The sequence below is a fragment of the Chiloscyllium plagiosum genome, unplaced genomic scaffold (genome assembly GCF_037043375.1).
Source record: "Chiloscyllium plagiosum isolate Xiang-an unplaced genomic scaffold, Cpla_swu_hap1 HiC_scaffold_2, whole genome shotgun sequence".
Lineage (NCBI taxonomy): Eukaryota > Metazoa > Chordata > Chondrichthyes > Orectolobiformes > Hemiscylliidae > Chiloscyllium > Chiloscyllium plagiosum.
In genome coordinates, this window is record NW_028270140.1 from 158,632,745 (window position 1) to 158,660,716 (window position 27,972).

A 27,972-nucleotide genomic window follows, 5' to 3' on the forward strand; every position below is an offset into this window, starting at 1 on the left:
TCTCTTCTTGCAATCACATGGTCAATTTTCATATCATCTGCAAGCATTTTTAAACAGTAATACATATTGAGAAATAATTGCTTACCACCTTGAAAAACAGGGAGCCCGTTACACAGCATTGCAGAGCCCCATTGAATACTTTTCCGTAACAAAGCCATGATGTGTAGGTGTCAGTGTTGGACTAGAATGCACAAAGTCCCACAGGTTCATTTGAAATCTCAAGCTTTCGGGGTGCTGCTCCTTCGTCAGGTAAAATAAACCTGTTGGACAATAACCTGGTGTTGTGTGATTTCCGACCCAGTCAAAAAAACACGTGTCAGTGTCTTTGCTTTTTGCATCTGAAGTAATTCATAATTCAATTTAGCACTTGTTTTTTTTTGATCAGTTTGCCAAATAATCAAAAACCTTGATAAAATCCAAGTCCATTAAAAAATCTGCACCTTATATACTGATCCTCATTGTTAACATCTCAAACTCTTAATTGCCTCCTAGCCTTTAGTTTACAATTTGCTCAATTACTTCAGCAGCCATTCTTCCGTCTTTGAAATGTCACTGGTAAGACCAGAATTTCAATAGCTTGCTTGGCCAATTCAGAGGGCAAGGTCACCCACGTTGCTGTAGGTCTGGAGTCACATGGAGGCCAGATCAGGTAAGGTTGGCAGATTTCCCTTACTAAAAGACTTAAATAAACCAAATTTTTATTACAACGTTGTCGTTGGCTTAATGGTCACCATCACTGAGATGATCTTTCAATTCCAAAGTTAAGAATTTAATTTGAATTCTATCAGTTGATTTCAATTCATATTTCAAAATATTGGTCTGGGTCTTTTGAGGAAATGTTGAATAGGTTGAGCCATGGTTGTTTAAAAGAATGAGAACTAGTCTTATTGGAAAAAAATAGGGTTCTGAAGTGGTTTGATAGGTTAGACACTGAGAAGATGTTTTTCTGGGGGTGAATCCAGAGGCCGTAAGTTAAAAATAATGGGGGAGGGGGTCCCATTTTAGATGGATATGAAGAGGAAATTTCTTTATTCAGTGGGGCATTAATCTTTGGAATTCACCAAACTAAACATGAGCAGTGCAGACTGCGTCATTGAGTATAGCTGACACTGAGTTGAACAGGGTTTTGACTACGGAGAGAATTAAGGGTTACAAGCTGTGGTGGGGAGGGCTAAATGCTGTATTGAGTAGGGGAGGCAGGGAAGAGGAGTTGTTGATCATGCCAGTGATATCCATGAAAGAATACCAAAAGATTTCACTGGATAACATGTGACTGCGTACCCACAGCAATGGATTGGAGTCTTAACTGCCCTCCTAAACTGGCTGAGCAAACCACTCAGTTCCAGGGTAATTAGGGATGGGCAACAAATGCTGGCCTTGCCAGTGATACCCTAATAACCAGCAAGAATATATGATACCAGGTTACAGTCTAACAGGTTTATTTGAAATCACAAGCTTTCGGAGTGCTGCTCCTTCATCAGGTGACAAAGGAGCAGCCTCTGAATGCTCGTGATTTCAAATAAACCTGTTGAACTATAACCTGGCATCATGTGACTTCCGACTTTGTCCACCGAGTCCAACACCTCCACATCAAGAATAAAGCCCTTTATTTGAGTTTGTCTCACCAGGTGATCTGCACTGCAATTCACTGCTGCCTTTCTGTTTCATAAAATTAAATCTTTAGCTTTGAGAATGATCAATGGACCATCGTTCTCCATGTCCATCAGATTACTACTTGTACTATTCTATCTTTACAGTCAGAATAAGCAACAAAATTGTACAAATATACAATGTTGCACTGAATGGCACACCGTTTAGATCAATATTTTCCAACTAATAAGGGATGATCTAATTATTCCCACAGGTTATCAATGAGAGAGGGTACAATTAAAGGATGAAGAATGATTTAAGTTAACATATCCTTTCTAATCTGTACCTAACGTCTTTTTCACATAGGATACTAATACATCTCTGAATCAGCAGTTTGGAATTACATGTTGATATGAGTAGATAGGATAATTACCATATTTATAAAGGCCATAAGGCTTTGGGGAGATGATGGCTTAGCAGTATTATCACTAGGCTATTAATCTACAGACCCAGACCCAGGTAATGGCCTGGAGACCCAGGTTCAAATTCTGCCATGGCAGATAGTAGAATTTGAATGCAATAAAAAAATCTAGTTTTAGGATTCTGTTGAGGAGTGTGAAACGGTTACTGATTGTCAGGAAAAGTCTATCTGGTTCATTAATGTTCTTCAGGGAGAGAAATCTGAATATCCTTACCTGGTCTGGCCTACATGTGTATCCAGACCCACAGCAATATGGTTGACTGTTAACTACCCTCTGTACGACAAGGGAAAGGCATGCCTGGTCAGTGATGTCCAGCAAAGTTGCCAACTGCAGCATTGGAGAGAAGCTGTCTTCTGTCAAGTTAAAATTTATTGTTAATTACAAAAAAATCTCTGACTGTCTTTTAAATTCAACATTGTTTACAGTGGCAGTTTTTGATGGGGACAGTGTAAAAGAGCTTTACGCTGTATCTAACCTCATGCTGTACCTATCCTGGAAGTATTTGATGGGGACAGTGTGTAGGGTGCTTTATTTTCAGTTTAAAAGAGTAGAAGGAAGTTTAATCTGTCCCGAATCAAAGTTCTACCTGGGAACATAGGAACATGAGCTGGCTATTTGGACCTTTGAGTCTACTCATGTAGACTGCTCTGTTTACTCTTGTTGTAGTCTCAACACCACTTTGCTGTCTGCAGCCCACTTAACCCTCGAGTCCCTGACTCTCAAAGATCTGCCTAACTCAGCCTGGGATAAATATTTAATTACCCAGACTGCACTACCTTCTGAGGAAAAGAATTTCACCCTCTTGCAAGGCTCTGAGAAAAAAAACCCCACATCATCTCTATCTTAAAAGAGAGGCCTATCATTTATACACAATATCTCCTAGTTTTAGCCTCCTCCACAAGAGGAAACATCAGGCATCCACCGTAAGCAGTCCTTGCAGGATCCTTTGTGTTTCAAGATCATCTCAACATTCTTTTAAACTCCAATGGGTAAAGATTCAATCTGTTCAACCTTTCCTGATAAGACAAACCTTTTCATCTATGGAACCAGTAGAGTGAACCTACTCTGAGCTGCTTCTAAATCATCCTTTTTCAAATAAGGAGACCAAATGGGCGGCACGGTGGCTCAGTGGTTAGCACTGGTGCCTCACAGCACCAGGGTGCTAGGTTCGATTCCAGCCTCGGGCGATTGTCTGTGTGGTGTCTGCACATTCTCCCCATGTCTGCGTGGATTTCCTCCCACAGTCCAAAGATGTGCAGGTTAGGTGAATTGGCCATGCTAAATTACCCATAGTGCTAGGTGCACTAGACAGAGGGAAATGGGTCTGGGTGGGTTACTCTTCGGAGGGTCAGTGTGGACTGGTTGGGCCGAAGGGCCTGTTTCTGCACTGTAGGTAATCTAATCTAAAACTGTACAGGTGTGGTCTCACTAAGGCTCAGTGCAGTGACAGTAAAACAATTCTAATTTTATATTCAATTACCCTTGCAATAAAGGCTGATATTCAAATTGCTTCCTAATTACTTGCTGTAGTTACTGGCTAACCTTATGCGATTCATGTACCAGGACACTCAGATCCCTCTGTACTGCTAAATACTGCAATCTCTCTCCATTTAAATAACATACCGCTTTTCTATTCTTCTTGCCAAAATGGAGACAATCATATTTATTCATGTCATTTATTCCTTATTTGCAATGTGCCATTTTTTCTCACTCACTTACCCTCTCATGCACCCCTTTGCATCCACTCTACTTTCTCTTGACAATTTACTTTTACATATTTTTATGACTTTGATAAATACAGCCACCATACCATTCAGTCTCCTCATCCAAAACATTCATAAAGACTGTAAGTAGACGAGGCGGAGCCATGATCCTTATGTCATTCTATCAGTTACAGCATGACAACCCAAAAGGACATTTTATTTATATACTCTGTTTCACATTAGTAATCAAATCCTTTTAGCTATGGTACCATTTGGCCCAGTGACACTAAAGGGAAGGTGATATCTTTTGAAGTCAGAATACTGAGTGGCTTGGATGGCAACTTGCAGGTGGTGGTGTTCCCCTATGTCTGCTGCTATGGATGTTCTAGGTGGTAGAGTTCATTATTTTGCAATGTACTGTTCAAGGAGCCTCAAGTTATTACAATGCATCTTGTAGATTGTACAAACTATTGCCACTGAGCATCACTGGTAAACTGAATGTTTGCGCATGTGTTTTTTTTCTTTGGTGGTGTCAAGTTGCTTGAATATTGTTGCAGCTGCACCCATCCAAGCAAATGTGGAGTATTCCATGACACTCCTGACTTGTGCCTTGAAGATGGTGGATAGGATCTGGGGAGTCAGAAAGTCAATTCCTTACTGCAGGATTCTCAGCCTTCAATCTACCCTTTTATCCAAAGTATTTATATGGCTGTTCCAGTACATTTTCTGGACAGTGATGATCCCCATGATTGTGGTGGAGAATTCAGTGAAGGTGAGTTTGTTTAAGGTCAAAGAGCAACAGATTCTCTCCAATAAGAAACAATCACTACCTGATATTTGAGTGGTGCAAATGTGACTTGCACTTATCAGCCAAAGCTCAGATATTGCCCAATTCTTGCTGCATTTGAACATGGACTGCTTCAGTTTCTGAGAAGTACTGAATGGTGCTGAACTTTATGTAATCATCGCCAAACATCCCCACTTCAGACCTGGTAATGATTGAAACTTACAAAAAACTAGTGGCCTGGATAAAGTGGATGTGGAGAAGACGTTTCCACTAATAGGAGAGACTAGCACCTGAGGGCACAGCCTCAGAGTGAAGGCGTAACCACTTGGAACTGAGATGTAAAGGAATTTCTTCAGCCTGAGGGTAGATAATTTGTGGAATTCATTGCTATGGAGGGCTCTGGAGACCAAGTCATTTAGTGTATTTATGACAGAAATACATAGGTTCTTGATTGGTAACAGGATTAAGGGTTACGGGGAGAAGGCAGGAGAATGGGGTTGAGAAACATATCAGCCATAATTAAATGTCAGAATAGAGTTAATGGGCTGAATGGTCTAATTCTGCTCTTATATCTTATCGTCTATCTGTTGTAAAATTGGAGAAGTACCTTTCCATTAATACCGCTGGGCTCTGCAGTCACCTACTTAATGACAACAGCTGCATTTAGTCACCATTTCAGAACAGCACTCTGACTTTAATTTTTTTAAAAAAAGATTCATCACAGAAGTTACCCGATGGGCCAAATGGCCTAATTCTGTTTCTATGTCTTATGCATTATAAGCAGTCACTCTCACCTCACCTCTGGAATTCAGCTCTCTTGTCATGTTTGAAACAAGCTTGGAATGAGGTCAGGAGTTGAATGGTCCTAACGGAACCAAAACTGGGAGTCACTGAGTAGGTCATTGCTGAGCAGGTGCTGCTTGATAGTTGACGACATCTTCCATCATTTTAGTGATGATTGAGAGTGGACTGATGGGGCAGAAGTTGGCCAGGTTGGATCTGTCCTGTTTTTTGTGTATCTGGGCAATTTTCCACATTATTGGGTAGATGCCAGTGTTAACTCTACTGGAACAGTTGGCTAAAGTATAAATCCAAAATATTGTTTCAAAATGAGAAAATCCTGATACTCAATGAATCTGAGCAAGAGTCACAATAAACGTAGTGGGAAGAGGGGTATGAGATCTTGGATGAATGTTAAGACTGACATGTGGAAGTAGTTTACAGTTGATTGCCTTTTATGCAGATATCTGAGAATTGGTATCTGCAGATTGCTTTGCTGAAATTTATGTTCGGTGCATTAATAGTTCGTTATGTGTTAAGGTACTGATTTAATCTTGTGTGTCTAATGAGAATATACAGTCAATGATCAATCCATGCTAAGTTGTGTAATGTTTTAGAATGATTCATATTTACATAAGACACTAACAGATTAATGTTCCTTCAGGAATAATGCTGACTGGAAAGAATGTCCCAAATACATGCACAATGGAAGCATCTGCTACTTCAACCAAACCTACACCTCAATCTGGATTTCGTATTGTGTACAGCTCAAATCAGAGATTCAGGATCAGAACATCACTTTCGATAAACGCTGCTTCTCCATTGATAACATTGGTAAAATAAACTTCCTACTTGTTCTTTGAGAAAGCATTGAGAGAATGGTTTAGGATGGTGGCAGAATGGTAATATCACTGGACTAGTAATCTAGAAACTCAGGCTGATGGTCTAGGATGTGGGATCACATGCCATTATGGCAGCTGGTGCAATTTTAAATTCAATGCATAAATCTGGAACATAACATTAGGTGACCGTGAAACTATCATTGAGTGCTGTCAAAAAGGACCTGACTAATGTCCTTTAGTGAGAAGGAAATCTGCTGTCCTTATGTTGTCTGACTCCAGCCCTACAGCAATGTGGTTAACTCTTCACTTCCCCTTGAAATGGCCAAGCAGGTTACTCATTCCAAGGGCAACTAGGAAGACTAACAAAATTCTGGCAAGTGCCAATATCCCATTAAAGAACAAGAAAATAATAAAATCATTACAACAGCAGAATCTGGAGATGGAACACAAACATGCTCAGAAATGGGAGAAATCTCTTTGTCAGACATCCACCTTATTTACAGAAACAGGGAGCTGATTAGTTAGTGGTATAAATTATTCTTCCCATTTAAAATTTTGTTTCCTTGCATCTATCTTGCAAGTTCAAGAGAAAAGCTTCACGAGCATGTCTCTCTTCAGCAAAACTTAAGTTTTACAAGTCACTGTATCTGAAATATAATGTATAATTTTTAGTCAAGAGGACTTGTACCTTTCATTACATTGAACAATTTGAATTGAATAAGCTCATTATGGTCAAGGGACTGGGATTGTAAACTCAGTGTCTAATTTGAACAATGTTTTGTGTTCATCCAAGACCGATCCATTTGTCAGTTTTAAGGGACCTAGCAGAGTAACAACATTCTCAGTGTCAGCTCCAAATGTCATTTTGAGGTGAGGAAGACATGAATGAGGGTTACAGCAGCAACTGAACTGAGATAGGGTGAAGTCAGGTGATGTTACAGAGGCGTAGACAACCTTTGAGCTGGCTCAAATGTATGGTCAGCAGCTCATCTCAGTTGAATGCTGTGAACAACTTGGTATCATCTCAGACTTACCAGGATGAGGGGCAAAGTCAGTAGATGGGTAATAGATTTTGGAGCATGGATCAGACTTCCCATGTTTAGTTGGAGGGAATTTCTGCTCATCTAGCACTGAAGACCATCAAAAATAGGAATAGTGGTAGGCCATTCAGCCCCTTGAGTTTGCTTTGCCATTCAGTAGGATTATGGCTGATCCAACATTTCTCATGCCCTTTGGCCATATAACAAGTGTCACCAAAAAACACTGAACACTGAATGTTTTGCTTTCCAATGATGTCACTGAGGTGCAGTGACGCAAAGAGAAATAGGAAGGGACAAGGATAGATCCGAGTGAATGGCATGCGAGCTGGAAGAGAAACCATTGTAGGTGATTGTCCGGCTACAGTGAGACAGCAAGGATGTACTCTGTTGAGTACTCATTCCTGAAGAAAGGCTCATGCCCAAAACGTCGATTCTCCTGCTCCTTGGATGCTGCCTGACCTGCTGCGCTTTTCCAGCAACACATTTTCAGTGCTGTACTCTGTTGAGAGCAGTTTCACCTGCCTGGACATGACAGGAGAGAACACAGAGGTGGAGGTGGTCGTCACTGTGTCAAATGGGAGACAATGGGCCCAATGGTAGTATTGCTGGTCTGTTAATCCAGAGACCGAGGCAATGTTCTGGAGGCCTGAGTTCAAATCCCACCATGGCAGGTGATGGTATTTGAATTCAAATCTGGAATTAAGAGTTTTATGATGAACATGAATCCATTGTCAATTGTCAAGAAAAACATATTCTGGTTCACTAATGTCCATTAGGGAAGGAATCCTTACCTGGACTGAACTATACATGACTGCAGACCCACAGCATTGTCGTTGACTATTAACATCCCTCTGGGCAATTGGGTATGGACAATACATGGGCGATGCCATCATTCCCGTGAATGAATTTTAAAAACGCTGCAGACTGGTCAAAAGGACCAGAGAAGAAATTTTACTGCAGTTACAGGATGTGAATTGTGACGTTAAAACCCGTTTCAGTCCCAAGATAGGAAGAGAAACCTGATAGGAGGGATTCAAACTTGGACTTTCAGAAAAGGGGGACACAGATTTTGAAGGTAACAACATATTGATGGGGTTCAGAAAGGAAAGGGAGGTTGGAGATGGGGGCAGTAGTTTGCAAAGAATGTGGAGTCATGCGGTAGTTTTAGTCAGTGGATTGGGTGATAATGGCTGATTTAAAAGGAGACAGGGATAATGCCTGAAAGGAGAGTTTCATTTATTGTCTAACATGCAGACCAGGAGAGGGCATTGGATGATCAGCGGTTTAGTGGGAATAGTGTTTTTTGGGGAATAAAAAACAAATACTGACCTTGTCAGTCACACCCTCATCTCATGAAGGAATAAAGAAAATAAAGGTGGGTTTCATGGAGACATTGAGCTGTGAAAGGATATGAAGGGAGTTCAGTGTGAAAATAGTAAAACATACAAATTCAGGATCAGGGCAGAATGGAGCTTCAGAGGAAGCTTGGCCTAATGGCTTAATGCAAGGGAGGGAATAACAAGATAACCTAAGAGTGAGAGGAGATTATTCAACCTGTCAAGTCTGCTGTGCCATAATCATAGTTGATCTTGACCCTGAGCCCTGCCCTTCTGCCCCTTCCCCATATCCTCTGAAAAGATATGAAGCAGTTGGGCAGATCTTTCAGCTTTCTCCAGAAACTCATCACATGGAGGTCTGAGTGGAGATGGTGGGTTTAAGAAGACAACATGTAGTAGACTCAGAAGCAAAGGGTCAGCTGTACTTCTGGAAGTTTTAGCAGGAGAAAGCAGGACCCCATAGCACTTCAAGTTGTATAGACAGATGTGGAAGTGAGTCCACTAATCTTGTCATCCATTTCAACTCAACATCCGCTGGACTGAAGGGAAGAGAAAAGATGTTCCCAGGGCAATGGCCAGTCTGAAACAGAGCTATGGGTTACCTACGGACTAGAATATCAAGCTGGAGGTGTGGATACGTTTGAGCAAATCAGTAGCTGCAGAAACGTTCTGCTGACTGTCCAATCCTGTTAATGCTTTTCAAGTGTTCTGTTATCACATCTTTTATTGAGGTGGATGAGTGAGACATTCTCATGACTGATTTAAGCCAACAGTCTAATTCTCTGCTTTTTCCTCTCCATCCTTGTTTTTAAATGGTGGGATTACATTTCCCACCCTCCAATCTGTGAGAACTGCTCCTGAGTACATAGTGTTTTGGAACTGTAAAATAATGGAAGGTGTAATCCTTACCAAGCTTAATTGAAAATACAAAACATGAATTAACATCTGGACTGTAACTCTTGGTCATGAATGTTGCTGATGGTTGCCTGAATCTCTAGGACACTACACCCTGGATATTATTTGTTAAAAAAAGGGCAATACTCCAGTGCACCACCTCATCCACACCCCAAGCTCACCCCCATATTACGGAGAGTGGGTAGGTGCTAAAATAGTTAGCTTTCCCAACATGTGTAAATAAAGGATTAAGGATCAATTGAGCTAAGTCAGTCATAGAGATGTACAGCACGGAAACAGACCCTTCGGTCCAACTCGTCCATGCCGACTAGATAACCCAATCTAATCTAGTCCCGATGTAAGTTTGCTCGCTGAGCAGGAAGGTTCATTTTCAGAACCTTTTGTCACCATACTAATTAACATCATCAGTGAGCCTCTGGTGAGGCACTGGTGGTATGGCCCACTTTTTATTTATGTGTCTAGGTTTCCTTGGGTTGGTGATGTCATTTCCTGTGGTGATGTCATTTCCTTTTCTTTTGTTGCAGGAGGTGGTATATGGCATCCAAGTCAATGTGTTTGTTGATAGAGTTCCGTTTGGAGTGCCATGTTTCCAGGAATTCTCACACATTTCTCTGTTTGGCTCGTCCTAGGATGGATGTGTTGTTCCAGTTGAAGTGGTGTCCTTCCTCATCTGAATGTAAAGATGCTAGTGAGAGTGATGAGTTGAAAGACCCTATACAGACAACAAGCAAAACTAATGTAACTTACAAAATACCTTGTAAGAACTGTAATAGACACTACATTGGACAAACAGGCAGAAAACCCGGCACCAGGAGAGATGAACATCAACTAGCCACAAAAAGAAATGACCCACTCTCCTAGTATATTTACATACAGATGAGAAAGGACACCACTTCGACTGGGACAACACATCCATCCTAGGACAAGCCAAACAGAGAAATTTGTGAGAATTCCTGGAAACATGGCCCTCCAAAAGGAACTCTATCAACAAACACATTGACTTGGATGCCATTTACCACCTGAGGGAAAAAAAAGGAAGTGACATCATCAACCCAAGGAAACATAAATGCACAAATAAAAAGCGGCTATACCCCCAGTGCTTCACTGGGGGCTCACTGATGATCTTACTGAATATAGTAACGAAACATTTGAAAACGAACCTTCCAGCTCAGTGAGTAAACTTATATCCAGAACCCCAAACTGAGCTACAAATCTTCTCAAAACTCACTATTCTAGTCCCATTTACGAGCACTTGGTCCATATCCCTGCAAACCCTTCCTATTCATATACACATCCAGCTACCTTTTAAATGTTGCAATGGTACCAGCCTCCACCACTTCCTCTGGCAGCTCATTCCACACATGCGCCACCCTTTGCATGAAAAAGTTGTCCCTTAGGTCCCTTTTATACCTTTCCCCTCTCCCCCTAAACCTATGCCCTTTAGTTCTGGACTCCTCCACCCTAGGGAAAAGATTTTGTCTATTTATCCTACCCATGCCACTCATGATTTTATAAACCTCGGTGTGGTCACCCCTCAGCCTCCGACGCTCCAGGGAAAACAGCCTCAGCCTATTCAGTCTCTCCCTGTAGCTCAAATCCTCCAACCCCAGCAACATTCTTGTAAATCTTTTCTGAATCCTTTCAAGTTTCACAACATCTTTCCGATAGGAAGGAGACCAAAACTGCATGCAATATTCCAAATGTGGCCTAACCAATGTCCTGTACAGCTGCAACATGACCTCCCAACTCCTGTATTCAATATTCTGACCAGTAAAAGAAAGCATACCAAAGCCACCTTCACTATCCTATCTACCTCTGACTTTCAAGGAGCTATGAACCTGCATTCCAAGGTCTCTTTGTTCAGCAACACTCCCTAGGACCTTACCATTAAGGGTATAAGTCCTGCTAAGATTTGCTTTCCCAAAATGCAGCACCTCACGTTTATTTAAGTTAAACTCCATCTGCCACTCCTCAGCCTATTGGCCCATCTGATCAAGATCCCGTTGTAATCTGAGGTAACCCTCTTCGCTGTCCACTGCACTTCCAATTTTGGTGTCATCTGCAAACTTACTAACTATATCTCCTATGTTCATATCCAAATGATTGATATAAATAATGAAAAGTAGTGGACCCAGCACCGATCCTTGTGGCATTCCACTGGTCACAGGCCTCCAGTCTGAAAAACAACCCTCCACCACCAATTACCGTCTTCTATCATCAAGCCAGTTCTGAATCCAACTGGCTGGTGCTCCCTGTATTCCATGAGATCTAATCTTGCTAACCAACCTCCCATGGGGAATCTTGTCGAACACCTTTCTGAAGTCCATATAGATCACGTCCACCACTTTGCCCTCATCAATCCTCTTTGTTACTTTATCAAAAATTTGGGAGATGATTTGTAGCTCGGGTGCTCGTTGTTGTGGTTCTGTTCACCAAGCTGGGCATTTGTGTTGCAGACGTTTCATCCCCTGTCTAGGTAACATCCTTAGTACTTGGGAGCCTCCTGTGAAGCGCTTCTGTGATGTTTCCTCCGGCATTTATAGTGGCCTGTCCCTGCTGCTTCCGGTTGTCAGTTTCAGCTGTCCGCTGCAGTGGCCGGTATATTGGGTCCAATAACAACCTTTTCAAAAACTCAATCAAGTTCATGAGACATGATTTCCCACACACAAAGCCATATTGACTATCCCTAATCAGCCCTTGCCTTTCCAAATACATGTAAATTGAGAAGTGGGAGCATAGTCAACACCTGTTTGGCCCTTTGGAAGCTTAATCAAAGATGCAGAGAAACAAAAAGTGTCTGATATGAGTTCAGCCAATTTCAATTAATGTAGTGTCTTTCTGAAATCCATCCAGTAAATTCACTAAGCATTTCAACTGTGAATCATAGAATCCCTACAATGTGGAAAGAGGCCCTTCAGCCCAACAAATCCACACCAACCCTCCAAAGAGTAACCCGTCCAGATCCATTTCCCTATCCTAGGTTTACCTGTGCATAATGCACCTAGCCTACGCATCCCTGAACAATTTAGCATGGCCAATTCACTTAAACTGCACATCTTTGGATTGAGGGAGGAAACCAAAGCACCCAGAGGAAACCCACGCAGACACAGGGAGAATGTGCAAAACTCCACACAGACGTTCACCCGAGGTTGGAATCGCAACCGAATCCCTGGTACTGTGAGGGACTCTCTGAGCCACCATGCCACCATGTGCTTGACTGGTTCCAGGCATTGTTGAGTGGTTTCCACTTTGCATCCACAAGAATTTACATTTGAATGATGCCTTTGGAGTGGCATTTTACATATTGGAACAATGATGAGCAACGGAGTTAAGAAGTCCCCAATTTTAATAAAACCAGGGCTGTCAATAAGAAACGTGCTACCACAGCAATATCTCTCAATTCACTTACAACTGCACTTAAATCATATCTCAATCAGCCTTTGAGCCTCTGTCCACCTATGCATTCCTGCAGCTACTGATTTACTTAACCAAACGCATTCATTCTCACCGTCTCAGCCTGGCTTATCCCCCTATATCTCAAGAACAACTAGGGACGGGCAATATGTGCTGGCCAGCCAGCGACACGAATATCCCACGAATGAATTTTTAAAAAACCCTTCTTCAACTCCAATGAATGCAGATGTGAAAGGATACCGTGAATAAATAGTTTAATGAATCCATAGTCAGCTCTTAAAGTACTGTATTGCTAAACCTATGCACTGTTCCAATCTGTTCCAAAATCCAAAGATAATCCATAATTTCTTTCTCTGCTGCAACTTTGTTCTTAAAGTCCTCAAGTGAAAATAAAGTCCTGCAGGTGCTCGAAATCTGAAATAAAGATAGAAAGTGCTGGAGAAACTCAGGTCTAACAGCATCTGTGGAGAGAGAAACAGAATTAAAATTTGAATCCAAAAACTCCTCAGAGTTAGGTAATGCCAGAACTGCTGAGTTTCTCCAGCATTTTCTCTTTTTATCTTAAAGCTTTCTCCCCATTTTATCCACCATCACCTCCAAGAAAAATTGTGAGAAACTCCTGGACTTCTTGGTCACTAAGATTGAGACCATTCATCAGTCACCCCTGCTGTTTTTCCACTGGCTCCCATTCCAAACCTCTCAGAGTTCCTGCCTGCACCAGCCATGAACTCAGAAAAACACTCAGAAATGACAAGAACATAATCATAGTACCAGCTGATAAAGGCAGAATTATGGACAAAACCAAATATATTCAGAAAGCAGAGAAACTACTTATAGATACTAACACCTACCTACAGAGGGAGTGTGACCCCACACCACTGCTAACCAATAGAATAAACACCACACTATGGAACCGACAAAAACGGCTGATAACCATGATTTGGAGATGCTGGTGTTGGACTGGGGTGTACAAAGTTAAAAATCACACAACACCAGGTTATCGTCCAACAGATTTAATTGGAAGCACTAGCTTTCAGAGCACTGCTCCTTCATCAGGTGGTTGTGGAGTATAAGATTGTAAGACAGAACTAATAGCAAAAGTTTACAGTGTGATGTATCTGTGCAGAAATGATCGAAGGTGGCGGTAATACAAAAGTTACATACTGCAGATGCTGAGAATCTGAAATTATAACAAAATACGCTGGAAAATGTTAGCAGGTCTGTGGAGGGAAACAGAGTTTAATATGTCAGGCCAATAAGCTTTCAAAAATAGTAAAGTGAAGAGACAGGTCAGGCTGGAACAGGACAAGGAGCAAGGAATACCTATTAGATTAAATTACATCTATTTCAATGCGAGAGGGCTGACAGGTAAGACCGATGAACTCAAGGCGTGTTTCGGTACATGGGACTGGGATATTATAGCCATTACAGAAACATGCCTAAGGGAGGGACAGGACTGACAGCTTAATGTACCAGGGTACAGATGTTTTAGGAGGACAGAGCTGGTGGAAAGAAGGGAGGGGGAGTTGCATTTTTGATTAAGACGAGTAGTACAGCAGTAATCAGAGATGACATAAATGAAGAATCATCCAGTGAGGCTTTGTGGGTGCAGCTAAGAAATAGGAAGGGGGTGGTGATGTTGTTGAGGTTGTACTTTAGGCCCCCAAATAGTCAACGGGAATAACAGGAACAAATATGCAAGGAGACTCGGCAGACTAGCAGGAGCAATAGGGTAGTCATAGTAGGGGATTTTAATTTTCTTCATCCCAGTCTATGTTAAGAGCTCAGATGGGGTGCAATTATTTAAATATGTTCAGGAATGTTTCCTCAAGCGGTATATAGAGAGTCCTACTCAGGAAGGGGCAAAAACTACCTACTCTTGGGCGACAGGACAGGTCATGGAGGTGAGAGTGGGGGAGCACTTTGGGATCAGAGACCATAACTCTATTAATTTTAAATTAGTTATGGAGAGGGAGGCCTTCAGTGAAATATTTCTCCTCTGTGTTTATCATGGAGAAAGACACGAAGACTTGGGATCTTGTGGAAGTTAGTGGTAATATCTTGGGGACAGTCCATAACACATTAGAGAAGGTGTTGGATCTATTGAAATGTATGAAGGTGGATAAATCTCTTGGTCCTAACCAAATACATCCAAGGACACTGCAAGAGGCTGAAGAAGAAATTATAGGGGTCCTAGATGATATTTTTGTACCATCGTTAGCCACAGGTAAGATCTTGGAAGACTGGAGGAGAGTGAACGTTGTGCCCTTATTCAAGAAGGGCTGCAAAGAAAAACCTGGGAATTAGAGACCAGTAAGCCTAACATCTGTGGTGGGTTAGTTCAGAAGATTCTGAGAGATAAGATATATATGCATTTGGAAAGACAGGGTTTGATTAGGAATAGTCAACATGGCTTTGTGGATGGGAGACCATGCCTCCCAAACCTTTAGAGTTCTTTGATGAAGTGACCCAGAAGGTTGATGAGGGCAGGGTAGTAGATGTAGTCTATATGGATTTTAGTAAGGCTTTGATAAGGTTCTACAAGGTAGGCTGCTCTGGAAGGTTAGATCACATGGAATCCTGGGGGAGGTAATTGCATATACAATTGGCTTGATGATAGGAAACAGAGAATAATAGTGGAAGGATGCTTGCCGGACTGGAGGCCTGTGACTCGTGGAGTGCCTCAAGGGTTGGTGCTGGGCCCATTGCAGTTTGTTATCTATATCAATGATTTGGATGAAAATGAACAAGGCATGGTTAGTAAGTTAACAGGTGACACGAAAATAGAAGGTATTGTGGACAGTGAGGAAGGTTATCAGAAATTGCAGCAGGACCTTGATCAGCTGAGGAAGTAAGCCGAGAAATGGCAAATGGAGTTTAATTTAAATAAGAGGGAGGTGTTGCACTTTGGAAAGTCAAATCAAGTTAGGAGTTTCGTGGTGAATGGTAGGACCTTAAGGAGTGTACTGGAACAGAGGGACCATGGAGTTCATGTGCACACTTCTCTGAAAGAGGATCACAGGTAGACAGGGAAGTGACGAAGGCACATTGACCTTCATCAGTCAAGGCGTTGAGAAGTTATGTTGCAGTTATACAGGACGTTGATGAGGCCGCACTTGAGGTATTGTGTTCAATTTCGGTCACCTTGCTATAGAAAGGATTTTATCAAACTTGCTATAGAAAGAGTACAGAAGAAATTTAAAATGATGTTGCCAGGACTCAAAGGTCTGAGTTTTTGGGAGGTTGTACAAGCTTTTTACAGCATAGGAGACTGAGGGGGGAGTCTTATAGCAGTGTATGAGATCATGACAGGCATGGATAGGATGAATGCACTCAGTCTTTTTCCCAGGGTTGGGGAATTGAGGACTAGAAGACAGAGGGACAGATTAGAGGGGAAAGAATAAAAGGGAACCTGAGGGGCAACTTTCTTTACACAGAGAATGGTATGCATATGGAATGAGCTGCCAGTGGATGTAGCTGAGACGGGTACATTAACAACATTTAAAAGGCCTTTGTACAAATACATGGATAAGAAAGGTTTAGAAGGATATGGGCCAACTGTAGGGAATTGGGGCTAGTGTGGATGGATATTTCGGTTGGCACGTACTAGCTTGGGCCAAAGGGCCTGTCTCCATACTGTAGGACTCTATGACTTCATCAGAAACGATCAGTACATTAGATTACATTACAATGTGGAAACAGGCCCTTCGGCCCAACAAGTCCACACCAACCCGCCGAAGCGCAACCCACCCATACCCCTACATTTACCCCTTACCTAACACTACGGGCAATTTAGCATGGCCAATTCACCTGACCTGCACATCTTTGGACTGTGGGAGGAAACCGGAGCACCCGGAGGAAACCCACGCAGACACGGGGAGAATGTGCAAACTCCACGCAATCAGTCGCCTGAGGCGGGAATTGAACCCAGGTCTCTGGCGCTGTGAGGCAGCAGTGCTAACAACTGTGTCACCGTGCTGCCCACAACAGGTTGAGAAAGTTGTCAAAAGGGCTTTGGAAAAACAGATATCAAGAAGAAATCAAGGAGGTTTTGGTGAGTTTCTCAAATCAGATTATTTGATTAATCTTTTCCCCCTCCTCTTGGCAGTGAAACCTGATCCTCCGATTGCACTGAACTGGACTCTGCTGAATATCAGTCAGTCAGGACTGCTCGCTGACATCCAGGTTTTGTGGGAAGCGCCACCTACTGCTGATATTAGGAATGGATGGATATCTCTCAAGTATGAGATACAATATAAAGCCAGCGAGAGTAACCATTGGGACTCGGTATGTTTAAATACCTTCAGTTATGATTTTTCTTTCAGCTTAACACAGAAAAATACCCCCCCCCCTCCCAATCCCCCCCTCCACCCAGTTCCCACCAAGCAACTCACCATCACTGGTGTGGGCTAAAATCCTGGAATTCCCTCTCTACTGGCATTGTGGGTCTACTTAAAGCACATGGACTGCAGTAGTTCAAGACAGCACATTCTCAAGCGCAACTAGGGACGGGCAATAAATTCCATTTCAGCCAATGATGCCAACATCCCATGGATGAATTTAAAGAATAAATAATTCTGTGTAAATGCTGAGTAAGATTAAGGTACAATAAGCTGAAACAAGCACAGACAATGCTGGAAAAGTCTGAGAACTGAAGAAGAGACATACCAATCTCGAAATATTACTTCTGTTTCCCTCTCCACACATGCTGCCAGACCTGCTGAATTTCTCCACCATTCTGTGATTGCTTCAGATTTCCAGCATCCATAGTACTTTGCCAATAAAAACTGTGCTTCAAGTAGCATGAAGTATACCTTAGCTGAAAAATATGTTGCATTTTGGCTGTGCAGAGTACTGCTTGCCCAAACCAAAGTAAACCTCAGAGAGGTACAAATAGAGATATTTGAAATTGTCTCTGTTTGTTGATTAGAGACCAAGCTTCAGCATATCCGAATTGAGAGCTGTCCTTATTAAAGACTTCTTTGGGAATAGTCTCCTTCCAGAGTCAGAGGACCATGACTGTAATAAGCATTTCCTGACTATCAGAGCAGGCCCCCTTGCCATCTGCCCTGTAAGGTGCCTCTTGACCTTTATTATTCAATGGTTGATTGCTATTAACTGAGCTTGTTTCCTTTCATGTGACAGATTGAGGCCTTTTCAACCTCTCATCCAGTTTATGCACTCAGTACTGGCAAGGGTTATGAGATCAGACTCCGATGTAAACAGATTGCCAATGGAGATTTTAGTGAGTTCAGTGACTTGGTGTATGTCTTCATTCCTGCACCCCGATTGGCAGAAGGTGAGAGCAACAGTTGTTTATATTCTTTGACAGGCATGCTGAACAATTTATAATTAATATGTTTGTAAATTACTACTAAACCTGTAAACAAATTCTATCCTCCAAAGATTTTTTTGTGTGCAGTAGTGTCAAACTGTCAGATCATTGAAGCTGAGCTAAGCTAGGTAGTTTATTTCAAACAGAATGAAATATAAAAATAGGGAGGTTTCTTAAAACTATACAAGGTAATAGTTAGAATACCCTAACTGTTTTCGGAATCTTTTCTAAGAAATGATAAATAGTCTGTTCTGCTATAATGCATGTTACTTCAATGCGAATTCAAAAATTTAAATTGTTATTTGTAGAATGTGAACTTTCCTTACCTGTATTGACTATAACACGATGCTGATCCCTTTAGTTGAAATGGCATGGCTATTGCGTGATTTTCCTATAAAGCGAGATTGCAAGCGAACGGAATTATCGTGTTATTCAGAACCAACTGTACTGGCATTTGAGGCAGTCCAGGGATGAGTCACAAGATTGATTATGGGTATAAAGGGGCTTTCTTATGAAGAGAAATTAAGGAGGTTGCGCCTGTACTCATTGCAGTGAGGCGGAAAACTTTTTGAAACATACAAAATTCTTAGGAGATTTGACAGTGTAGGTGTGGAAAGTTAGTTTCTCCTTGTGAGAGAGTGTACGACCTGACAGCATCATGTCAGAATTAGGGGTCACACATTTAAGACAGAGATGAGGAATTTATTCTCACAGAAGGTAATGAATCTGTGGAATCACAGAAGATTGTAAAGGTTGGGCTGTTAAGTATAATCAAGGCTGAAATAGACAATCTTTTAACAGGAAATGATTCAACAGCTATGGGGAAAAGGCAGGAAAGTGAGGTTGACGATTGTCAGGTCAGCCATGATCCAATTGAGCGGTGCAGCAGACATGAGAGACTGAATGGCCCACTTCTGTTCCTGTGTCTTGTGTCCCCTCAAATCAGTCATTAGTCGGCAACAATTGTTTTACTTATTTATTTTACTTGATCAAAAGTTTTGGAGTTACAGTCATAGAAATGTACAGCATGGAAACAGACCCTTCGGTCCAACCCGTCCATACCAACCAGATATCCCAACCCAATCTAGACCCACCTGCCAGCACCCGGCCCATATCCCTCCAAACCCTTCCTATTCATATACCCATCCAAATACCTCTTAAATGTTGCAATTGAACCAGCCTCCACCACATCCTCTGGCAGCTCATTCCATACACGTACCACCCTCTGCGTGAAAAAGTTGCCCCTTAGGTCTCTTTTATATCATTCCCCTCTCACCCTAAACCTATGCCCCTCTAGTTCTGGACTCCCCAACCCCAGGGAAAAGACTTTGTCTATTTATCCTATCCATGCCCCTCATAATTTTGTAAACCTCTATAAGGTCACCCCTCAGACTCCGACGCTCCAGGGAAAACAACTCCAGCCTATTCAGCCACTCCCTGTAGCTCAAATCCTCCAACCCTGGCAACATCCTTGTAAATCCTTTCTGAACCCTTTCAAGTTTCACAACGTCTTTCCAATAGAAAGGAGAACAGACTTGCACGCAATATTCCAACTGTAGCCTAACCAATGTCCTGTATAGCCGCAACATGACCTCCCAACTCCTGTACTCAATGGGTACTGTGGGTTTCTTCCGGGTGCTCCGGTTTCCTCCCACAGTCCAAAGATGTGCAGGTCAGGTGAATTGGCCATGCTAAATTGCCCGTAGCGTTAGGTGAAGGAGTAAATGTAGGGGTATGGGTGGGTTTCGCTTCGGCGGGTCAGTGTGGACTTCTTGGGCCGAAGGGCCTGTTTCCACACTGTAGGTAATCTAATCTAAAATTGTAATCTAATCTACTCTGACTAATAAAGGAAAGCATACCAAACGCTGCCTTCACAATCCTATCTACCTGCGACTCCACTTTCAAGAAGCTATGAACCTGCACTCCAAGTCTCTTTGTTTAGCAACCCTCCCTAGGACCTTACCATTAAGTATATAAGTCCTGCTAAGATTTGCTTTCCCAAAATGCAGCACCTCGCATTTATCTGATTTAAACTCCACCTGCCACTTCTCAGCCCAAAGGCCCATCTGGTCCAGATCCTGTTGTAATCTGAGGTAACCCTCTTTGCTGTCCACTACACCTCCAATTTTGGTGTCATCTGCAAACTTACTAACTGTACCTCTTATGCTCGCATCCAAATCATTTATGTAAATGACAAAAAGTAGAGGGCCCAACACCGATCCTTGTGGCACTCCACTGGTCACAGGCCTCCAGTCTGAAAAACAACCCTCCACCACCACCCTCTGTCTTCTACCTTTGAGCCAGTTCTGAATCCAAATGGCTAGTTCTCCCTGTATTCCATGAGATCTAGCCTTGCTAATCAGTCTCCCTTGGGGAACCTTGTCGAACACCTTACTGAAGTCCATACAGATCACATCTACTGCTCTGCCCTCATCAATTTTCTTTGTTACTTCTGGAAAACACCTAATCAAGTTTGTGAGACATGATTTCCCACGCACAAAGCCATGTTGACTATCCCTAATCAGTCCTTGCCTTTCCAAATACATATACATCCTGTCCTTCAGGATTCCCTCCAACAACTTGCCTACCACTGAGGTCAGGCTCACTGGTCTATAGTTCCCTGGCCTGTCTTTACTGCCCTTCTGAAACAGTGGCACCATGTTTGCCAACCTCCAGTCTTCCGGCACCTCACCTGTGACTATCGATGATACAAATATCTCAGCAAGAGGCCCAGCAATCACTTCTCTAGCTTCCCACAGAGTTCTCGGGTACACCTGATCAGGTCCTGGGGATTTATCCACCTTTAACCATTTCAAGACATCCAGCACTTCCTCCTCTGTAATATGGACATTTTGCAAGATGTCACCATCTATTTCCCGACAGTCTATATCTTCCATTTCCTTTTCCACAGTAAATACTGATGCAATATATTCATTTAGTGTCTCCCCCATTTTCTGTGGCTCCACACAAAGGCCGCCTTGCTGATGTTTGAGGGGCCCTATTCTCTCCCTAGTTACCCTTTTGTCCTTAATATATTTGTAAAAACCCTTTGGATTCTCCTTAATTCTATTTGCCAAAGCTATCTCATGTCCCCGTTTTGCCCTCCTGACTTCCCTCTTAAGTATACTCCTACTTCCTTTATACTCTTCTAAGGATTCACTTGATCTATCCTGTCTATACCTGACATATGCTTCCTTTTTCTTAACCAAACCCTCAATTTCTTTAGTCATCCAGCATTCCCTATACCTACCAGCTTTTCCTTTCACCCTGACAGGAATATACTTTCTCTGGATTCTTGTTATCTCATTTCTGAAGGCTTCCCATTTTCCAGCCATCCCTTCACCTGCGAACATCTGCCTCCAAACATCTTTTGAAAGTTCTTGCCTAATACCGTCAAAATTGGCCTTTCTCCAATGTGGAACTTCAACTTTTAGATCTGGTCTATCCTTTTCCATCACTATTTTAAAACGAATAGAATTATGGTCGCTGGCCCCAAAGTGCTCCCCCACTGACACCTCAGTCACCTGCCCTGCCTTATTTCCCAACAGTGGGTCAAGTTTTGCACCTTCTCTGGTAGGTACATCCAGATACTGAATCAGAAAATTGTCTTGTACACACTTAACAAAATCCTCTCCATCTAAACCTTTAACAATTCAAAACTCTCTTACTTCTAAAATATTGTCAAGTGCTGAGCTTCCTTCCCATTTTAAACAAATTAAAGTGAGTTGGTCCATCATTAACTGACTGGCAACAAGGAACACAGTGGGTTGTCCGATACTCAAAGGGACTGGGAGCACATCATGGAGCAGACTGAACTGGACCTGAGCTGAGATGAAAGCTCAGAGGTTGCCAGTGGGAAAGAGATAACAACTTGGGTTGAGTTGCCCTGGTGTAGATCTACTCAGTCTGCCAGATAGTGTTTGGTATAAAATTCAACCGACTTCTCCTGTTAATCCAGACCCAGGTAATGTTGCAGGAACCTGGGTTCAAATCCTGCCATAGTAGATAGTGAAATTTGAATTCATGAAAAACAAAACTGGGATTATGAGTCTAATGATGAACTTGAAACCATTGCCAATTGTTGAAAAACCCTTCTGGTTCTCTAATGTCCTGTAGCAAGGAAACTGCCATTCTTACCTGGTTTGGCCCACATGTGACTCCAGATCCACAGGAATGTGGGTGACTCTTAATTGCCCTCTGGGGAGGCAAGAGTGGATATTTGCAATTAAGTTCTCTGACCCTTAAATGTTGGGTTAAGATTCCTGGGAGGTCCTTTTTGTATGTATTTGCATCTCATACCTGCTCATTAAAAAGCCAGCTTGCCAGAATTAAGTTCTGCTTCTCAACAGAGTTCATGTGTGAGGAGTACATGCATTCTAATTTCTAATTATGCATGAGATGTGCAACAAGTGTGTATGCTGCTTTGCCCTCTTTGAGGAGAATGTGATTATGCCAGGCCATGATTGAGATCAAGGACTGGTAAATCTACATTGCATGGGTCACAAAGGATGACCAAGGGAAGGAAGATGGATTGTAAGAGGCACAGATCAAGAAGGCTGTCCAGGGTGGAAGTCTGTCTGCGATAGGGAACAGGTTGACCCCTGAGGAAAGATGGCAGTGCCAGAATGTTTCACTGCAATGCTCACTCCAGATGCCCAAGTGATTCACCTGGTTTGCAGGGAGATGGTGTCTGTCTGGGCACCCCTTAAATAATGCCCCAAGACATTCAACCCTTGGAAGTGATGACAAGAGTGTAAGCTTCCCGCCCGCCTGTCACAAGCTGTGCATGTTCCTCTTGCATGCAAATGTATAGACAATAGACAATAGGTGCAGGAGTAGGCCATTCAGCCCTTTGAGCCTGCACCGCCATTCAATATAATCATGGCTGATCATTCCTAATCAGTATCCTGTTCCTGCCTTATCTCCATAACCCTTGATTCCACTATCTTTGAGAGCTCTATCCAACTCTTTCTTAATGAATCCAGAGAGTGGGCCTCCACTGCCCTCTGAGCTGAGAACTGTGTAATGGAGTGAGATAAACCAATCCCATCCAAAGTGAAGTGGCATTCAATGTCTTGCCAGACTCTAAACTTAGACTGCATGTCAGAAAGTTCTGCCTACTGTCTCTGCCAGCTCTCTCCAACAGCTATCTGTTTAACCCCAGCCCTCTGCTTGTTTTTCTTCAAATAATTATCAAATTGCCCTTTAATAGATATTATTGAGTTCGCTGCACCTTTTGGTTCTAGCTGTAGGCTTTAGTGATGCTGATAAATGAGCATTCCTATCCAGTATAAATCCCAGTTTTTATAAAACCATCAGGAACATCACCACAGGAGATTGATAGTTTGGTAAATAAGATGCTGCTTGAAAAAATGTCCCTATGTTTTGTATATAATCCTTTTCATATAGAGTAATAGCAATCTACAGCAAATGGAAAGGCCTTTTGGCCCATCATGTCTGTAGACAAAAACAACCACCTAACTATTCTAATCCCATTTTTCCATAGTTAGCTCATAGCCTTGTATGTCTTGGCATCACAAGTGCACATCTAAATACTTCTAAAATATTCTGAGGATTTCTGCCTCGACCATTTTTACAGGCAGTGAGTTCCAAATTCCCACCAGTCTCTGGGTGATAAAAAGGTTTCCCTCTCATCTCCTTTCACCTCCAGTCCCTTACCTTAAATCTATGCCCCCTAGTCATTGATCCTTAAATCAATGTGAAAAGTTTCTTCCTATCTACCTTATCTATGCCCCTTATAATTTCATACATCTCAATCATGTTCTCTCTCATGCTCTAAGGAAAACAATCCCAGATCTGTCCAGTCTCTGTTGATAATTAAAACTCTCCAGACTAGGCACATCCTGGTAAATATCCCGTACAGCCTCTCCAGTACAATCACATCCCTCCTATAATCTGCATTCCAGAACTGAACACATTACTTTAGCTGTGGCTTCACCAATAAAGCAATTAATGTTGACGTGGCTACTTTCACTCATCAACTTAATTAAAAGGCTACTTTTGAAGCAAGGCATTACAGAGATTTGAACTCAATACTGCCTGTTTACAAAGTAGATGCTTTAAACCAATAAGCCACATTACCATCCCTTACATTAAGCCCTTGTCTCCAGTTGAGAATAAAATAAGAGAGATGGACTAGAAGAAACCAAACCATGGTCTCCCCAACCACATCCCTAGTCCAAAAATTTCTATAAAAGAGAATTCTGTGTCCTATGGGTGGGATAGCTTAAATTCAAATTCCACCATCTGACATTGCAGGATTTTAACCCAGGTCCCCAGAATTTAGCTGAATTTCTAGATTAATAGCTTAGCGATAATACCACGAGGGCATCACCTCTCCCACATACAGATAAATCACCACATTACTTTCTAATGTTGGATTTCTGTTTGTTTTGTCTTACAGAGTCAGGAATCTTGTTCAGGCTAATCCTGGTCTTTGTTTTCCTGGGCACAGCCTTGATGATGCTATTAATCCTATTTACTAAGAGCCAACGGTAGGTGTGATGTAAGAGTGACAGATGATACGCAATAATCAGAAATTCGTGTTCAATCTTTTCATTTAAACAATCTAGCAGGAACAAAAGTGCTCTTTGACTCATCAAATGTGCTGACTCTGTCGTGGAGGTGCCAGTGTTGGACTGGGGTGGACAATTAAAAAAAAAACACCAGAATACAGTCCAATAGGTTTATTTGGAAGTGCAAGCTTTTGGAGCGCTGCTCCTTTGTCAGGTAGCTAGTGGGGCAGGATCATAGCACCCAGAACTTAAAGTAAAAGAGCAAAGTATCATACAACTGATGCAAAATATTGAACAAACCTAGATTGCTGTGAAGTTCTTAATCACTTAGAATTGGGATGCAAGTTTCAATTGATTAAATGTAAATCCCAGAACTTCTTTCAAATCACACACCTGAGATAACTAAAGGCTTTATATATAAAAAAAAGTGACATGTCAGCTCAAGACAATGCATTGAAGGTGTGAAGTTAGAGTCTGTCTGTATTCCAACCTTGAATCAGACTGGTTCTATTTCCAAAGTAGGAATTTATAAAATGTCACATGGACTGACTGCCTACAGACTGTATGCTTTTTGAACAAAATAGAATGTATATGCAAATGCAAATTCACCCCACAGGCCTATATGTGTGTGCATGCGTGAGGGAGGGAGAGGATGTGTGTGTGTGTTTGCGTGTGTGTTTGCATGAGTTTGATAGAGTGTGTGTGCGAGTGTGACTGACAATATGCCTGTGACAGGGTGTGCGTGTGAGTGTAGGTGTATGCATGTCTGAGAGACAGCATGTGCATGAGACAGGGTCTGTGTGAGCGTGATCACTCACACGTGATACACACAAATCCTCCCACTTCCTCCAGACCCTCAATAATTTCTCCCTTGAATCTCCCACTTCCTCCAGATGAAAAGGGTAGCCATTGGCCCCAGCTATGCCTGCCTCTTTGTCGGTTACGTGGAATAGTCCGTCTTCCATAATTACACAAACACCACTCCCCATCTTGTACTCCGCTACCATTGATTATTGCATTGGCGCCACCTTGTGCTCCCATGTGGAGGCTGAAAAGTTCATCAACACATTCCACCCTGACCTTAAATACACCTGGACCATCTCAGACACCTCCCTCCCCTTGCTGGACCGCACCATCTCCATCAACGGTGACCGACTCTACACTGACATCTTCTACAAACCCACTGACTCCCACAGTTACCTGACTACACCTTCTCCCACCCTGCCTCCTGTAAAAATGCTATCCCTTATTCCCAATTTCTCCGCCTCCGCCACATCTGCTCCTGGGAGGACCAGTTCCACCACAGAACAAACCAGATGGCCTCCTCCTTTAAAGAATGGACTTTCCCACTCCCATGTGATTGATAATGCCATCCAGCACATCTCATCCACATCCTGCACCTTTGCTCTCAGACCCCACGCCTCCAACCGCAACAAGAATAGAATCTCTCTGGTCTTTGCCTTCCATCCAACAACCTCCGCCTAGATTGCATCATCCTCTGCCATTTCCACCACCTACAAACGGACCTCACTACCAGAGATATATTTCCCTCCCCACCCTTATCCGCTTTTCGTAAAGACCATTCCCTCTGTGACTCACTCATCAGAGGTCCATACCCCCCCACCAACCAACCCTCCCCTCCCGGCACCTTTCCCTGGCACCGCAGGAATTGCAAACCTTGCGCCCAAACCACCACCTCCCCCCCACCTCTGTCCAAGACCCCAAAGGAGACTTCCACATCCATCAGAGTTTAACCAGCACTTTCACACATGTCATTTAGTGTATCTGTTGCTCCTGATACAGTCTCCTCTGCATTGAGGAGACAGAATGCCTACTCGCAGAGTGCTTCAGAGAACATCTCCGGGACACCCACACCAACTAACCCCACCGCCCTGTGGCTGAACACTTCAAGTCCCCCTCCCACTCTGCCAAGGACATGAAGTTCCTGGGCCTCCTCCATCGCCACTCCATAACCAATTAACGCCTGAAAGAAGAACGCCTCATCTTGCGCCTCGGGACCCTCCAAACCCATGGCATCAATGTGGATTTCACCAGTTTCCTCATTTTCCCTCCCCCACCTTATCCCAGATACAACCTTCCAGCTCAGCACCGCCTTCATGACCTGTCCTATCTGTCCATCTTTCTTCCCACCTATCTGCTCCAACCTCCCCTCTGACATATCACCATTACCCACACCTCCATCCACCTATCATACTCTCAGCTACCTTCCCCCCCCAGCCCCACCCCCACCCATTTATCTCACCACCCCCTCGGCTCACAACCTCAGTCCTGATGAAGGACTTTTGCCCAAAACTTCAATTCTCCTCCTTGGATACTGCCTGACCTACTGTGCTTTTAAAGCACCACACGCTCGACTCTAATCTTCAGCATCTGCAGTCCTCACTTTAGCCTAGCAGGAAGTATAGACTGAGACAATGCAATGGAGGCTGGTTTTCGTGATGGACTGGACTGTGCCACAACTCACTGTAATTTCTTTTGGCCTTAGGCAGAGCAGTTGCCATACCAAGCTGTGATGCATCCAGATAGGATACTTTCAGTGTTGCATCTATAAAAATCAGTAAGAGTCATACAGTCATAGAGATGTACAGTATGGAAACAGACCTTTCGGTCCAACCCGTCCATGCCCACCAGATATCCCAACCCAATCTACTCCCACCTGCCAATACCCGGCCCATAGCCCTCCAATCCCTTCCTATTCATATATCCATCCAAATGCCTCTTAAATGCTGCAATTGTACCAGCCTCCACCACATCCACTGGCAACTCATTCCATACACGTACTACCCTCTGCATGAAAAAGTTGCCCCTTAGGTCTCTTTTATATCTTTCCCTTCTCACCCTAAACCTATATCCTCTGTTTCTGGACTCCCCGACCCCAGGGAAAAGACGTTGTCTATTTATCCTATCTATGCCCCTCATAATTTTGTAAACCTCTATAAGGTCACCCCTCAGCCTCCGACGCTCCAGGGAAAACAGCCCCAGCCTGTTCAGCCTCTCCCTGTAGCTCAGATCCTCCAACCCTGGCAACATCCTTGTAAACCTTTTCTGAACCCTTTCACGTTTCACAACATCTTTCCAATAGGAAGACCAGAATTGCACGCAATATTCCAACAGTGGCCTAACCAATGTCATGTACAGCTGCAACATGACCTCCCAACTCCTGTGCATGCCACAGTTACAAAGAGTGTAC

General features: G+C 42.8%; 1 protein-coding gene across 2 annotated transcripts in view; it reads left to right on the forward strand.

The window, feature by feature from the left end:
- The window catches only part of ghra (growth hormone receptor a), a 220,467-nt gene that overhangs the window by 163,958 nt on the left and 28,537 nt on the right, over positions 1 to 27,972 (forward strand). For both annotated transcript variants that reach the window (XM_043703291.2, XM_043703317.2), the window contains 4 exons: positions 6,007 to 6,176; positions 16,999 to 17,177; positions 18,036 to 18,189; positions 24,650 to 24,740. In XM_043703291.2, coding sequence (XP_043559226.1) covers positions 6,007 to 6,176; positions 16,999 to 17,177; positions 18,036 to 18,189; positions 24,650 to 24,740 — 594 coding nt within the window. The remainder of the gene's footprint in view (positions 1 to 6,006; positions 6,177 to 16,998; positions 17,178 to 18,035; positions 18,190 to 24,649; positions 24,741 to 27,972) is intronic.